General features: G+C 48.7%; 1 protein-coding gene and 1 long non-coding RNA gene across 5 annotated transcripts in view; one reads left to right on the top strand and one right to left on the bottom strand.

The window, feature by feature from the left end:
• Positions 1–13,300, bottom strand: part of LOC112429124 (uncharacterized) — a 139,178-nt gene extending 125,878 nt beyond the window's left edge. The window contains exon 1 of the long non-coding RNA XR_011617555.1: positions 13,033–13,300. This is a non-coding gene — a long non-coding RNA (uncharacterized lncRNA). The remainder of the gene's footprint in view (positions 1–13,032) is intronic.
• LOC139360267 (uncharacterized) lies at positions 6,215–14,342 on the top strand. 4 transcript variants are annotated; one of them, XM_071086787.1, is made up of 4 exons: positions 6,215–6,347; positions 12,489–12,647; positions 13,288–13,479; positions 14,200–14,342. In XM_071086787.1, exons 2-4 carry the CDS (start codon positions 12,636–12,638, stop codon positions 14,239–14,241), a joined length of 246 nt encoding a protein of 81 aa, XP_070942888.1. In that variant the 5' UTR covers positions 6,215–6,347; positions 12,489–12,635; the 3' UTR covers positions 14,242–14,342. The 4 variants fall into 4 exon arrangements, 2 of the variants coding, with proteins under 2 accessions (XP_070942888.1, XP_070942887.1); XR_011617553.1 differs by lacking the exons at positions 6,215–6,347; positions 12,489–12,647 and adding an exon at positions 13,064–13,199; XM_071086786.1 differs by lacking the exons at positions 6,215–6,347; positions 12,489–12,647 and having other exon boundaries at positions 13,027–13,479.
• Positions 14,343–16,606: the final 2,264 nt, after the last annotated feature.

Here is a 16,606-nt window from a genome sequence, read left to right as displayed (position 1 = left end):
TAGACGTTTTGACTATCACAAAATTAAGAACTTTTTACATCAAAAAGTGAAAAGATAGGCTGGGCATGGTGTCTCAAGCCTGTAATCCCAACAGTAGATCACCTGAGGTCAGGAGTTTGACACCAGGCTGGCCAACATGGTGAAACCCCATCTCCACTAAAAATACAAGAAATTAGCCAGGCATTGGTGGCAGACACCAGTAATCCCAGCTACTTGGGAAGCTAATGCACAAGAATCGTCTGAACCTGGGAGGTGGAGGTTGCAGTGAACCACTGCACTCCAGCCTGAATGACAGAGCAACACTCTGTCTCAAAAAAAAAATTAAAAAATAAAAAATAAAGGTAAAAAAGTAAAAACATAAACTATAAACTAGAAGAAGACATTTGCAATACCTAAAACCTATGAAAGATTAATATCATATCAACAAAGTATAAGGAGCTCCTATGAATTAATTTTAAAAATAGCAACCCAACAGTAAATTGGGAAAAGACATTAATAGGGATTTCACAAAAGAGAATGCCCCTAAAACATAAAAATTTTCTCACCCTCATTAGTAATCAGGAAAATGCCCAAGATACTACATATCTATTCTCTCCACAAATATTAAGAAGTTTGACAATACCAAATGTATTAGTTCACATTCACCCTGCTGATAAACACATAACTGAGACTGTGAAGAAAAAGAGGCTTAACGGATTTATGGTTCCACATGGCTGAGGAGGCCTCAGAGTCATGGCCATGGATGAAAGGCGCTTCTTACACACCAATGGCAAGAGAATATGAGAAGGAAGCAAAAGAAGCAGAAGATGAAACCCCTGATAAACTCATCAGATCTTGTGACTTATTCACTATAACAAGAATAGCATGGGAAAGCTCAGCCCAAGGGATTCAACGACCTCGCCCTGGGTCCCTCCCTCAACACATGGGAATTCTGAGATACACAACTCAAATTGAGATGTGGGTAGGGACATAGCCAAACCATATTAATCTGCTCCTGGCCCCTCCAAATCTCATGTCCTCACATTTCAAAACCTATCATGCCTTCCCAGCAGTCCCCCAAAGTCTTAACTCATTTCAGCATTAACCCAAATATCTGCTGTCCAAAGTCTCATCTGAGACAAGGCAAGTCTCTTCTGCCTATGAGTCTGTAAAATCCAAAGCAAGCTAGTTACTTCCTAGATACAAAGGGGGTACAGGTAATTGAGTAAATACAGCTGTTCCAAATGGGAGAAATTGGCTAAAACAAAGGGGTTACAGGCCCCATGCAAGTCCAAAATCCAGCCAGGTAGTCAAATTTTAAAGCTCCAAAATGATCTCCCTTGACTTCATGTTTCACATCAAGGTCATGCTGATGCAAGAGGTGGGCTCCCATGGCCTTGTGTAGTTCTGCCCCTGCGGCTTTGCAGGGTATAGCCCACATCCTGGCTGTTTTCATGGGCTGATGTTGAGTGTCTGAAGCTTTTCCAGGCTCACGGTGCAAGCTACCAGTGAATCTACCATTCTGGGGTCTGGAGGACAGTGGCCATCTTCTCACAGCTCCACTAGGAAGTGCTCCAGTAGGGATTCTGTGTAGGGGCTCCAACTCCACATTTCCCTTCCACACAACCCTAGCAGAGCTTCTCCATATGAGCCCCACCCCTGCAGCAAACTTCTGCTTGGACATCCAGGCATTTTCATACATCTTCTGAAATCTAGGTGGAGGTTTCCAAACCTCAACTCTTGACTTCTGTGCACATGCAGGCTCAGCACCAGGTGGAAGCTGCCAAGGCTTGGTGCTTGCACCTTAAAGCCATGGCCTGAGATCTGTCTTGTACCCTTTCAGCCATGGCTGGAGTGGCTGAAACACAGAGCACCAAGGCCCTAGGCTACACACAGAGCAGTGATCCTGGGCCTGGCCCACAAAACCATTTTTTCATCCTAGGTCTCTGGGCCTGTGATGGGAGGGGCTGCTCTGATGACCTCTGACATGGCCTATAGACATTTTTCCCATTGTCTTGGGGATTAACATTCATCTTCTCATTACTTATGCAAATTTCTGCAGGCAGTTTAAATTTATCCTCAGAAAATGGGATTTTCTTTTCTATCACAAAATCAGGCTGCAAATTTTCCAAACTTGTATGCTCTGCTTCCTTTATAAAACTGAATGTCTTTAACATCACCTGAGTCTCCTCTTGAATACTTTACTGCTTAGAAATTTCTTCCACCAGATCCCCTGAATGATCTCTTTCAAGTTCAGAGTTCCACAGATCTCTAGGGCAGGGGCAAAATGCTGCCAGTCTTTCTGCTGAACCATAACAAGAGTCACCTTTGCTCCTGTTCCGAACAAGTTCCTCATCTCCATCTGAGACCACCTCAGCCTGGACCTTATTGTTCATAACACTATCAGCATTTTTGTCAAAGCCATTCAACAAGTCTCTAGGAGGTTCCAAATTTTCCCACATTTTCCAGTCTTCTTCTGAGCCCTCCAAACTGTTCCAACCTCTGTCTGTTACCAAGTTTCAAAGTTGCTTCCACATTTTTGGATATCTTTTCAGCAGCACCTCACTCCACTGGTACCAATTTACTGTATTAGTCTGTTTTCACACTGCTGATAAAGACAAACTCGAGTTTGAGAAGAAAAAGAAGTTTAATTGGATTTACAGTTCCACATGGTCAGGGAGGCCTCAGAGTCATGGCAGGAGGCAAAAGGTACTTCTTATATGGCAGCAGCAAGAGAAAATGAGGAGGAAGCCAAAGCAGAAACCCCTGATAAACCCATCAGATCTCACGAGACTTATTCACTGTCACAAGAATAGCACAGGAAAGACTGACCCCCATGATTCAGTGACCTCACCCTGGGTCCCTCCCACAACATGTGGGAATTCTGAGAGAGAGAATTTAACCTGAGATTTGGGTGGGGACACAGCCAAACCACATCACCAAATATGGAGAGACTGTGGATCAACAAGATCATTTTGAATTAATACAGGTGAGAGTTTAAATTAGAACCACCACTTTGGAAAATAATTTGGATTATATTATAAAAATGAGCATACTCATATGTTATGGCACAGTAATTCCTCTACCGTAGGCCCTGGAGAAACTCTTGCCCATATGTACCAGAAGCAGTAAAAAAAGAAAAGAAATGCTCCTGTAATGTCATTCATAATCACAAAAATCTGGAAATAAGCCAAATGTTCACTAATAGGAGAAAGGGTAAATTAATAGGAGAATGGGTAAATAAATTATACCCTTAAAAAACTAAATAATATGTCATTTAGGGCAATCATATATATGCAATAAAACAATTGTTTTTAAAGGAAGGGAATCCTAAACATAAATTCAGGGTAGTAGTTATCTCTGGGGCTGAAGGGTGTAAATCAGGAAAAGGGACAAAGGAGGAGCAGATGTTAGGATCAGAACCCTAGTTCTTGGGTTGTGTTGTGGGTTCACAAGTGATTACCGTATTACTCAAATACATTCAAATATATTTATATAGAGGCCCAGGCACAGACAAGGATGAAATAGGAGCCAAGGTATGCTATGAGCCAAGGATTATGATGAATCCAATTTTGTGCACTTTAAGCCATTTGAAAAACAGAAAAGCAAAACAACAAAATAATTTTTAAGAAATTGAATATAGGGTGCTATACTGTGAATGTGTTCCCCTAAAATTAATCAGCAATTCACAGGATTAGGAAGTAGGGCCTTTAGGAAGTGATTCAGTCATGAAAGGAGAGTCTTCACTAATGGGTTTAGGGTTCTTACACAAGGACTGGAGGGAGTGGGCTTCCCCTGTTTTGCCCTTCCTTCTTCTGCCATATGAGGACACAGTGCATCCCCTCCTGAAGACAGTGCACAAGGCGCCATCTTGGATGCGGAGACCAGGCCCTCACCAGACACCAATTCTGCTGGCACCTTGATCTTGGACTTCCAGCCTATGGAACTGTGAGAAATACATTTCTGTTCTTTAGAAATTACCCAGTCTAGTGTATTTTGTTACACAGTAGCACAAACCCACTAAGGCATAGTACCTTTTGTCATTTTCTTCTACAATTTTCTTTGTTGCCTCTTTAGCAGTGGGTCATTTTATATTTGATCCTTCATAATATCTCTTACTTTGGGTTTTTCACATTTCTGTTCCAAGAGTATTCTCAGACATGTATTTTTCACTATTTGTTAGTATCCAGGTCAGAAAGTCCAGAATACTTTCTTATAAGCGTTCAGGTTCTGCAACAATGTAAGTATTAATGCCTCCTGTAAACTAGGTATTTCCTTTCCAATTGTAACTGCCATCTGGAAGCAAAGTGGAATTACTTTCATTACTTTGATTACTATGAGTGTGGGGTTGATTTTTAATGTATCTGGGGTATGGTTAAATGCTGGTTTTTAATCACACAGATACATCAATGGCTTGGCACACTAGGGTATCAGTTGCTAGTTATCTCTGTATTTATCCTTGCTGTTAGAGAGGGAAAGTACAGACTGTGAAGTTGAACCAGCTGTCATACCCACAACATTTGGAGAGCTTTGATTTTTTTTTTAACCTTTAGCTGTCTAACTGTCACATGTAGCAGCTCAGGTGAAAGGCACTCTTATTGTGGGGACTTTCCCTTAATGCTCTGTGGTGCAAAAGAGCAGACCTATGTAGAAGCACTTAAGTATTTTGTGCATCAACAGGACGATTAAAGGAACAATTCTTTTGTTTTTTTTTTTTTTTTTTTTTTGAGACGGAGTCTCACGCTGTTGCCCAGACTGGAGTGCAGTGGCGCGATCTCGGCTCACTGCAAGCTCCGCCTCCTGGGTTCACGCCATTCTCCTGCCTCAGCCTCCTGAGTAGCTAGGACTACAGGCGCCCGCCACCGCGCCCGGCTAATTTTTTGTATTTTTAGTAGAGACGGGGTTTCACTGTGGTCTCGATCTCCTGACCTTGTGATCCGCCCGCCTCGGCCTCCCAAAGTGCTGGGATTACAGGCTTGAGCCACTGCGCCCGGCCAGGAACAATTCTTATTGTATCTTTTAGTCCCTGAAGACAAAACCATGGTGACAGTAACTAGGTCAAGGCATTGTATTCAAACAGGGTCAGCCTTGGTCTTTGAGCATGAGTCTCCTTTACCCCACTGTCAAGACTCACTGAGCAGATGGGAAAGTTCAGGTGGAACATGCAGTGAATAGCAAACACGGTGGGGGGCGCTCACTGTCCCGCGCTGCCACGCCTGCCATGGTCAGCAGACCTGTCTTCTACCTGACAACAGGCAGGTTGAGAAACGTTTTCCTGGAGAGTTTCCTGATTCTTCCCAGTTGTGGCAGGATGGACTGACTTAGAGGAGCTCAGGAAGGTCGTTAAACAACACAGAAACACAAGATGAATTGTACTCCTCAGCAGGCCTAGGTTAGAGCAGCAGGTCCTTGAAGCCTCAGCCACTCCTGGGACACAGCATAATGCCCTTAATGATTTGAAATTTGGTGGAGAGTAGGTTGCTAATCACTATGTCCAGGGACAAAAAGAGACATGAACAGCAAAAAGTTATAAAATAAGTAGGACTAACATCTGCTTGTTGTGGGAGGTAGGGATTTAAGATATAAGAATTTAGCTGCATGCGAAGTTCACACCTTAATCTCAGCACCTGGGGAGGCCAAGGCAGGAGGACGGCTTGAGCCCAGGAGCTTGACATGAGCCAGGCAACATAGTAAGTCCCCATTCATACACAAATGTTTTTGAAGAAAAGTAGTTGAGTGTGGGGGCACATGCCTGTAGTCCCAGGTACGTGGGAGGCTGAGGCAAGAAAATCGCTGAAACCTGGGAGACTGAGGCTGCAGTGAGCTATGATCATACGAACGCACTCCAGCCTGTGAGTCCGGAGACCCCAGCTGGCGCCCTAAATCTCCCTCTCCACCAGTAGAAGTCAGCTCGAGGAGGTCCTGAGGACAGGACTCCCAGGGAGCCGACCCTGGGAGGCCCGAAGCCCCCACTGCCACAATGCTCACTACTACATCCCCGCTCCAGCCGCCACCGCGACTGCCACAGAAGCCCCCGCACACGCGTCGGCGAACCTGTGTAAAGGGGCCGCAGCCGGACTTCAAGCACGAGTCGGCCTGCGCAATGCTCATGCGCGAGGCCCGAGCCCATTCTCCTGTCACAGCGACTCCAACGGTTGGCTGAGGACGACTCCCTGAGCCCTGACAAAGCAGAAGCCCTCCGTGGCAGTGCGTCGGTGTCGAGGCGCCAGCCTCACCAATCCAAGGGGTCGACAAAACCGTTTTGGGACACCGCGATACACGGAGGGCCTACCAGGATGCAGAAACAGACGGAGTCCAAGGAAAGCAGAGCGGCATCCCAGCCTCAGGCCTGCCCGGACGGTGATCTGGTGAGTCCCCCCAAAAGTCATACCCCCGTGATCTCGAGGACAGGTCTGCCTGTGTGCCCGTGGACTGCTGTCTCACCCGAGAGTCGTTCTCCTAAAGAGCAGAACCCCACAGCCTCAGGGATTGCCTAGAGGGTGTGTTTCTGTGCCACTGCTGTGTCTGTGGGTGTGTATCACATTCTTTCTTCTCTCTGTCTCTCCATCTCTGTCTGTCTCTCTCGCGTTCTCTCTCTGTCTGTGCGCCCGTGTGCGAGTGAGTGTTGGGGTGAATGTGCCCTGTGCACCACAAAGTGATTTCCGGCATGTCTGCCTGTCTTTAGTGAGCCTCTTTTCTGCCTCTGTGGCTGGGTCACGTGGGGGGTTGTCAGTCCTTTTCACAGCGGTTCCACTTTGGGTTTGTGAAGGCTTGGACAACATGTGGAGAGGCATCGGTCCCGGAGAAATTAAAATCTCATCGCTATACTAAGCGGCCTCTTTTCTAGGATCAAGATGACCATATTCCAGCCAAGGACAAATAGCCTCACAGGAGTTCATTGTCCTGCAGGAGGGAAGCAAACCAAAGTCAAAGAAGATGGTTCTATCTCCTCGTGGCTCTTCTCCAAGAAATGAAACCACACATCACCACACAATCTTAAAAAGAAGCAGGAAAGGGGACATGGCAAGGATCCTTGTACTGGGACGCTGGACTCTCTGGACAACTCACCCGTTTGGCACTCCTTTCCTTATGCCCGTGGTGGTGACACTGTGCATTATCCTGCCTGGGCTCTGGCCTCTGCTCTGTCCTCCCTCTTGCTCTGTCTGCCCTGTTTTGAGGGGTCTAGGTGCTTCTTGGTCTGGATCAATGCCTTCAACAAAAAACACTTCCCAGTCCATCAGGGAGAAACTTCGTGGAGATCCGTGTCATCAGCGTTTCTCTCTCCAAACCTGTTTCTGGTTGATTGGGTAGTTTTGACAACCCTGGACCTCTGAACTTCCATACCTGTCTCAGACAGGGAAGCTCCCTCGGTCTCCATGTTTCACCTGATGGCTGAGTAGTTTGCCTAGAATGAGCGGTAGGTGACAGTGACTGGCCTTGGATTCTAGGAAAGTGCATTTCCTCTGCACTTCCTGTCTTATTCTTGAGGGACATCCTCTCCTTTGCTCCTGGGTGGGCTGCATCCCACAACTGAATCTTTTGGCTGTAAGGAATGTCGGGGAACCAACAGGACTGGGCTGGGCCTGGGGCTGGGCGCAGGGGAGATTGCCTCGGGGCTACCTGGGCGGTGGAGTGTCGGGAGTGGGGTGAACTTTGCAGAAACCTCTTTGCTCCTTTGGCAGGCATTTCAAAATGTGGCTTGGGCTCACGCACAGACCCCTTCCTGGTTCCCAGGTGTTCTTTGATTTTCCTTGGCATTGATGGAAAGGTCACCTGTGCCCCTCTTCCACTAGGCACATGCCTGGACACCATCGTTTGTTTCGCCATTGCTCCATATGCCCTCTGTGTCACACATTCACCCCATCTGCTCTGGGATACACCAGTGCAACATGTGGTTGCATTGGCTCCACCTCGGATTTGCCCCTGTCCCTGTGTGCACATGTCCTGGAAACCGGTGTTGGCTTGCAGGAGCCCCGGGGCTTTTAGAAGCCAGGCAGGCCACTGCTCTTTCAAAGGAGGAGGGAGGCAGATGGCTCATGGGTCAGTGAATTTTCAGCTGACACCACGCCCTGAGGCCTATAGGATCATTCTGCGCTGCAGCAAGGCCCTGCCTGCCTCACCAGATGCGGTGAGCCCTCTTTCTCACCCAGAGGGGTCCAAAATCGCACCTGAAGAGGAGTCCTGAGACCCCAACAGGCACCCTGAGGCTCCCCCTCCACCGGTGGCAGTCGGCTCCAGGAGGTCCTGAAGACAGGACTCCTGAGGATTTGGCCGTGGGACGCCCGCGGCCCCCTCTCCCACGCTGTCCCCTACTGGACCTCGGATCTAGCCGCCACCAGGGCTGCAGCAGTAGCCCCCCCGCAGCCGCGCAGCTGCCATTGTTTCAAGGGGCCACAGTCTGACTTCCAGGAGCAGAGCGCGAGTCGGACCAGCCAATGCGCATGCGCAAAGCGCGAGCTGACTCTCCCATCACAGTGATTCCCATGGATGTCTCAGAAACTTGTCCCTGAGGCTTGGCAAAGGAGGGCTCAAGGAGCCCTCCATGGCAGTGCTTGGGTATCAGGGCTCCGAGTCTCCGGCCTGCCCCACAGTGTTTTCATCCCCTTTCCATTCTGAGCGGCCTCTTTGCTAGGATCCCGAGGACCACACCCCAGCCAAGGACAAAGGTCTCCCAGGTGCTCACTGTCCACCCGCAGGAGGGTGCCCACAGACCTTCAAGAAGATGGTTCTCACTCCTTTCGCCCTCCGCCCTCATTGAGTAATCTAGCCACAGCTCGACACAGGGACAGAGAAGGAAGCCGGCAATGACATGGGGCAAGCATCTCTGTCACACAAACGCTGGCCTTTCTGTCCAAGTCACCCGTTTTGCACTTCTCCCCGGATGCCCGTGATGGTTGCATTTGCCGTATCCTGCCTGGGCTCTGGCCTCTGCTCTGTCCTCCCTCTTGCTCTGTCTGCCCAATTTTGGACAAGCCTTGAGGCTTCTTCGTCTGGCTCAGTGTCTTCAACAAAGATCACTTCCCAGTCTATCAGGGACAAACTTCGTGGGGGTCCATTTCGTGATTGCTTCTCTCTGCAAACCTATTTCTGGTTGATTGGGCAGGTGTGATAATCCTGGAGCTCTGGGCTTCCATACCTGTCTGAGCGGGGAAGCTCCCTTGGTCTCCATGTCCCAACTGCTGGCTGCGTGGTCGGTCCAGGAAGAGCGGGAGAGGACACCAGCGTGACTCACCTTTGCCTTCTAGAAAGGCGGTGTTGCATCTCACCTGCACTTCCTCTCTCATTCCTGAGGGTCATCCAGTTCCTCTGCTCCTGAGGAAAGTGCCTGCAAGCACTGAATCTTTTCGCTGCCACGATGTCAGGGGGCCAAAGGACTGGGTTTTGCTGGGTGCAAGGGAGGTGGCGTCGGGGTACGTCCATCACTGTCCGTCTCGGCATCGCCCCGTATGGCCTCAAAGACACACGCTCACTCTATCTGCTCTTGGGGGACATCAGTGCCACGTGTGGTCACATTGCCTCCATCTCAGACTCACCTCTGTCTCTCTTTGCACATACGGCAGAAAGGAGTGTTGGGATGCGGAGTACCTGGGCCTTGGAGATTAAGGCAGGAGTCCACTGCTCCACCCAGGAAGGAGGGAGGCAGTGGGCTCACGGATCAGTGCATTTTCGGCGGACAGTACGCCCTGCGGCCCTTGGGATCTTTCTGTGCCCCAGCGAGACCCTTCCCACCTCACTACACTGTAACCCCATTCCTGTCACCCGGTCGGATCCATAATCGGATCCGAAAAGAAGTCTGGAGAGGCCAGCCGGCACCCTGAAGCTCTCCTCCACCGGGAACCGAAGCAGAAGACCAATGGAGAAGGTCCTGAGAACAGGACTCCTGAGAACAGGACTCCTATGGGTCCGATGCTGGGTCTCCCGTAGGCCCCTCTCATAGTCCTCTTCCCACCCGCCGCCTCAGACTGCGCAGCCGCCACTATCAGGGCTGCCCCAGTCCCCGAATCCGCCTCGTCGCCGCCATTTTTTTTTTTTTTTTTTTTTTTTTTTTTTTTTGAGACGGAGTCTCGCTCTGTCGCCTAGGCTGGAGTGCAGTGGCACGATCTCGGCTCACTGCAAGCTCCGCCTCCCAGGTTATGCCATTCTCCCGCCTCAGCCTCCGGAGTAGCTGGGACTACAGGTGCCCACCACCAGGCCCGGCTAATTTTTTTGTATTTTTAGTAGAGACGGGGTTTCACCGTGTTAGCCAGGATGGTCTGGATCTCCTGACCTCATGATCTGCCGGCCTCAGCCTCCCAAAGTGCTGGGATTACAGGCACCTGCCACCAGGCCCAGCTAATTTTTGTATTTTTAGTAGAGACAGGGTCTCATCATGTTGGCCAGGCTGGTCTTGAACTCCTGACCTTGGGTGATCCACCCCCCTCGGCCTCCCAAAGTGCTGGGATTACAGGCGTGAGCCATTGCGCCCGGCAACACAGGTTTTGAGAGGACGGGAATGGGACGTGGCAAGGATCTGTGAGTGTGCAGGCTGTGTTTCACATATCATTAAACATAGTCTAGTGAGTGTTCTGCAGATAACTGGCATTTAAGTTTGTTTTACTGAATCAAGGAAAAGAAAAAATGCTGAGAAAAAAATGACACAACTTGCCTGCCAGTCCATCTGATTGTTACAAACTTAATAGTAATTTTAATTTATCCTCTCATGTAAAGGTCCTTGGCAGTGATACCTAATTTCCTAAGATAGCCTTGCTTTATTTTGTATGATAAAGCTGTCATGCATATCAGAGTATCTGGAAATTCTTCCCAACACCCTTGACATATGTAACCAATACATTCCCAAAATAATATACCAAACCAAACAACAGAAAATAATTTGTTACTTAGTTCCTTCAAATTTGTTTATTTCAGTTGTGGTTCCTTCATGCAGGAAACATTTCATGTGTGTCTGGCACTCTTCCAGTCACAGATTTCATCTTAAACAACCTAAGTATTGAAATGCTTGTGCCCTTTGATTAATTTTTCCTACATAAATACTTTGATAAAGAGCTACACTGAGGACAGGTACAGTGGCTCACACCTGTAATCCCAGCTCTTTGGGAGGCTGAGGCAGGAGGACCAGGAGGTCAGGAGATCCAAGACCATCCTGGCCAACATGGTGAAACCCTGTCTCTTCAAAAATACAAAGAATTAGCCAGGCAAGGACAAGCGCTGGCTCGTGCCTGTAATCTCAGCACTTTGGGAGGCTGAGGCAGATGGATCACATGAGGTTAGGAGTTCGAGACCAGCCTGGCCAACATGTTGAAACCTTGGCTATACCAAAAATACAAAAATTAGACCCAGAAGGTCATATCCGAATGAGAAAGGCATTGTTTGGCTCAAATTGTCTGACACTAAGAACAGTGCAGACTGGCCAAGTGAGGTGGCTCACACCTGTAATCCCAGCACTTTGGGAGGCCGAGGCGGGTGGATCACCTGAGGTCAGAAGATCAACACCAGTCTGACCAACATGGTGAAACTCCATCTCCACTAAAAAAATAATTACGGCCGGGCGCGGTGGCTCAAGCCTGTAATCCCAGCACTTTGGGAGGCCGAGACGGGTGGGTCACGAGGTCAGGAGATCGAGACCATCCTGGCTAACACGGTGAAACCCCGTCTCTACTAAGAAATACAAAAAACTAGCCGGGTGAGGTGGTGGGCGCCTGTAGTCCCAGCTACTCGGGAGGCTGAGGCCGGAGAATGGCGTGAACCCGGGAGGCGGAGCTTGCAGTGAGCTGAGATGTGGCCACTGCACTCTAGCCTGGGCTACAGAGCGAGACTCCGTCTCAAAAAAAAAAAAAAAAAAAATTACAAGAAAATTAATCAGGCGTGTTGACACATGCCTGTAAATCCTAGCTATTCAGGAGGCTAAGGCAGGAGAATCACTTGAACCCAGGTGGCGGAGGTTGCAGTGAGCAGAGATCATGCCACCACACTCTAGCCTGGGCAACAAGAGCAAAACTATATCTCAAAAAAACAAGAATAGTGCAGAGTTAAAGCAGATTTATTTTCAAAGAAGCAGGGAACCTGGAATTTTGGGTGAAATGTCCCAATTGCCAGAAGCTGAAAATGCTCTCAAATGTAAAATTCAGGTCAGACTATATCAAGCTTCTCCTTGTTCTATGTGTGAACAGCTAGTCTGTATCTTCACCTATGCATATTTAAAAATCAACCTTAAGAAGGCCCTTGGCCACCATAATCCTTCCAGACTAGCAAGAGCCCAGCCTCTGAGACTAGGCGTCCTTCTGCCTCCCACTGGAATGCCTTCCCCGGAATCTCCAAGATAACAAACTGGTCAGGGGCAGCTGAGACAGCCCTACTTCTGGGAGTCCTCCCCAACCACTTGAAATCACAGGCATCTCTGCTGTCCCTGCCTTTCATCCACATCACTGAACAATTAAGTGCACATGTCTCAGTACTTTTATTTAAACCATTCCTTGTGTGTTTACAATTAACTACTTCATGAATGACTGCAGCACGGATGGAGCAGAAAGGAATGCTGAAGGAGGACTCCTGTTCGAATAAGCCGCTATTCCAGAACTAGGAATGAACTTTCCCCAGTACCAACAAGGCAGCATCCAGGGCAAGAAAAGGTAACGGGATCCATCCTGCTGACATCCAAGATGGAATTACAGGTAACTCTCACCTCTTTTTTGACTCTCAGGTGGAAACCCCCTCCCCACGAGTTGAAGCGGAGTCCGCTCCAGAGCCCCGAAGTTGGGGTCGGGGATGTCACAGAAATCACCAGGGCAGCCAATTCCCATCCACAGGGGGCCCAGGATGACCCAGCACCCTCAAGCTCAGCCCCAAGCTCGGGCCAGGGAGTGAAGCCCTTGTCCCCAAGCAACAGAGTGAGGGTTTGTCTCTAACCCTGTGGGCTCCAGTGAAAGGAAAATGGCCTGGAGGTGCCCACAGGAGAGCACCCGAGTTCTGAGACAGATCTATGGCTCCCAGCCTGAGTCCCCGTGAGTAACACAGGGACGCACAGAGGGGCATGCTGCCTGCCTATAGGGCACTCACCGAATGCGGGTGCACGCTGCGGATCCTGAAGCCGGTCAGGTAACGAGGTGCAGAGGTGTGGGAAACACCTGGAGGGAGGCCTCCCCGGGTGCCCACCAGCCTAACCAGCCGGGACCAGCGACCAGAAGTGCTTCTGACGTTAACGCGACACACGGAAGGTGCGTAGGGTACGTAGTGGAAGTGACCGCAGAGGCCTCTGGGTATTGTAGTTTTGGAGCTAGAGAGGCGGGCAAGCAGTTGGCTTTGCCCACACAGGGTGCCTCTGACATCTGCACAGCGCACACAGCCGAGTTTAAGAGCCCACTGTTAAGATGCCCAAGTGACGTTGACAAGTTTCTCCTCTGCGAGCCAATGAGATCTGATGACTGCGAGAGCATCATGGGACCGCCAAAGGATTCTGGAAAATGCGGTCCCGGGTGGCCAGTGTGCGCTGACCTTCACCTGCAGGTGAGCTGAGCTCACCACGCAAGTCTCTGCCCTGGTGCACCCTTCCCCAAGCAGATGCCAGGTTGGGACAGAAGTGGCTCAGGGAGAGGCAATACTCTCTCGGAACTCCCGGTTTGGGGGCGACACTAACCCTGTGTCCCCTAGAGTAGGACAGTGTACCAGGGCAGGGAACCCCCAGACTGTTCTCAGGGAGAGCAATATTGGCTCGGGGCAAACTCCTGGGATGAAGATGGGGAGAGTCTGGTCACGTTTCCCCAGGATTTTAGGGGACTTAGGCTGGACTTGGGTGAACAGCAGAAGATCCCCTGGTGATAGTGGTGGTGAGAATTGGAGGCTTGAGCCAAAAATTCCCGAGGGTTTTGTTTTGTTTTGTTTTGTTTTTTGAGACAGTCTTGCTCTGTCTCCCAGGCTGTAGTGCAATGGCAAGATCTTGGCTCATTGTAACCGCCTCCCGAGTTCAAGTAATTCTCCTGACTCAGCCTCCCAAGTGGCTGGGATTACAGGCACCCGCCACCATGCCAATTTTTTTTTCTTTCTTTTTTCGTATTTTTAGTAGAGACGGTGTTTCGCCACATTGCCCAGCCTGGTCTCGAACTCCTGACCTCAAGTGATCCACCTGCGGCGGCCTCCCAAAGTGATGGGACTACAGACTTGAGCCCCCACACCCAGCTCGTTTTTATCTTTTATCTTACAGGTTTTTATCTTTTTTTTATCTTACAGGTGCGGCTTGAGGGAAACTTCTGGAGGGTGGGGTGGAATTGAAGCGGAGGCACAATTGTAACCTTTCTGCTCAATATGGGTGTTTTCTTTATGCATTAGTTTGTGTTTTTAAAGATATTACATTAAAAATTTGTTTATCTTGATTACTGAGTTTCTTTTGTGGTGCCCCTTTAAATTCTCTATCCACAGTCCTGAGCCTTGATAGAAGTTATGGCCTGGCCTCTGGGCATCAAGCAGCCAGCAAGTCCCTTAGTAGCTTTCTCTGAATTATTGAATTGTGAGTGATCTTTTCCTTTCCTGACTTCCTTAATATCCACAATTTCCTTGTAACCATCCTTCCAAAGCCACACCCACAAGGCACCTCCAAGACCTATCATAAGGCAGATGTTCAAAGACTATACTTCACAACACACCCCTTTCAGAATGTCTTCCAACACCCTTTGCCAGGAGAAGTAAAAAACAAGGTTTACATGTTGAGTATCAGCCTCTCCCATTGGGTGGGTGTTTAAGAAGGAAGATCAGCCGAGAACCCTATTCCAGCCCAGGTAAATGACCTTGCCAAAGATTTAATATCCACAAATGTAGAATGCTTGTAGCAGTACTCAGTGGGAACCAAAGTCAGGCATGGGGCTGGGCTTTAAGGAGCACAAACGAAAAGGAGGGACTAGAAAACTTCAGAAAGGTGTTGGCGGGGACAGGGGACAGTGAGGATGTGGGATACTGAGATAATCCAAATACCTGTGTGGAGACCTATGTGTACAAAGGCTGTAAAGAGAGACCCAGGCTGAAGGGGTATCTGTAATAAATCAAACATAATATAACAGCAGGTCACGTGATAAGGGGACCCTGGAAAAACAGAACAAGCAGCAAAAGGAGCAGTATCAAACTCCACAGAAATTCACAAACATCAAGACACTAAGAAAGCTGCATTCATTTAAATCAAGGTGACAGGCTGGGCATGGTAGCTCACGCCTGTAATCCTAGCACTTTGGGAGGCCAAGGCGGCCAGATTATTTGAGGTTCAAGACCAGCCTGGCTAACATGGTGAAAGCTTGTCTCTACTAAAAATACAAAAATTAGCTGGGAGTGGTGGTGGGTACCTATAATCCCAGCTACATGGGATTATAGGCAGGGCGTAGGGGCTCATGCCTGTAATTCCGGCAGTTTGGGAGGCTGAGGCAGGAGATTCTTTGAATCCAGGAGTTTGAGACCCACCTGGGCTACACAGCCTGCCTCTGTTTCTACAAAAAACACAAAAATTAGCCAGACATGTTGGTGCACACCTGTGTGGTCTCAGCTACCATACAAGGATGACAAATAAAAAGAATTACCTGGCTGGGTACTGTGACTCACACCTGTAATCCCAGCACTTTGAGAGGCTGAGGTGGCAGACTGCTTGAACCCAGGAGTCTGAGACTGGTTTGGGCAACATAGCAAGACCTTGTCTCTATTATTTAAAAAAATAAATAAAAAAGCAAAGAATTTCCTATGGCAAGTATTTTTTTTTAATTAGAAAGGCAGCCAACGGCCGGGCGCGGTGGCTCAAGCCTGTAATCCCAGCACTTTGGGAGGCCGAGACGGGCGGATCATGAGGTCAGGAGATCGAGACCATCCTGGCTGACACGGTGAAACCCCGTCTCTACTAAAAAATACAAAAAACTAGCCGGGCGAGGTGGCGGGCGCCTATAGTCCCAGATACTCGGGAGGCTGAGGCAGGAGAATGGCGTGAACCAGGGATGTGGAGCTTGCAGTGAGCCGAGATCTGGCCACTGCACTCCAGCCTGGGCGGCAGAGCGAGACTCCGTCTCAAAAAAAAAAAAAAAAAAAAAAAGAAAGGCAGCCAACTTCCATAAGAAGTCTGAAAATAAAAGCCATAAATCCCTTGTAGGGGCCAAGGGCTTTGGTCCTCTCAAGGTTGCTGAAAAATCAATTTGCAAAGGGAAGATTAATTGGAGAAAAGGTATACAAATTTATTTAATATGTATACACAAGTGCTTTCAGATTGAAGACCCAAAAATACAGGAAAAATGGTTCATTTTTATGCTTAGGATTGAAACCACCTTTGCACGAATTATAACAGTGAGAAAATTATGACAGTGGAAGACATCTGATATAACCAATGCCCATCTTGCGTTTTTTTGGTTTTTTTATTTTTCTTTTGATGTTGTTTTCTTTTTTTTTTTTTTTTTTTTTTTTTTTTTTGAGACGGAGTCTTGCTCTGTCACCCAGGCTGGAGTGCAGTGGCCAGATCTCAGCTCACTGCAAGCTCCGCCTCCCGGGTTTACGCCCTTCTCCTGCCTCAGCCTCCTGAGTAGCTGGGACTACAGGCGCCTGCCACCTCGCCCGGCTAGTTTTTTTGTATTTTTTAGTAGAGACGGGGTTTCACCGTGTTAGCCGGGATCGTCTC

This window comes from Macaca nemestrina, chromosome 20 (genome assembly GCF_043159975.1).
Source record: "Macaca nemestrina isolate mMacNem1 chromosome 20, mMacNem.hap1, whole genome shotgun sequence".
Classification (NCBI taxonomy): Eukaryota; Metazoa; Chordata; class Mammalia; order Primates; family Cercopithecidae; genus Macaca; species Macaca nemestrina.
This window is presented reverse-complemented; position numbering and strand designations above follow the sequence as displayed.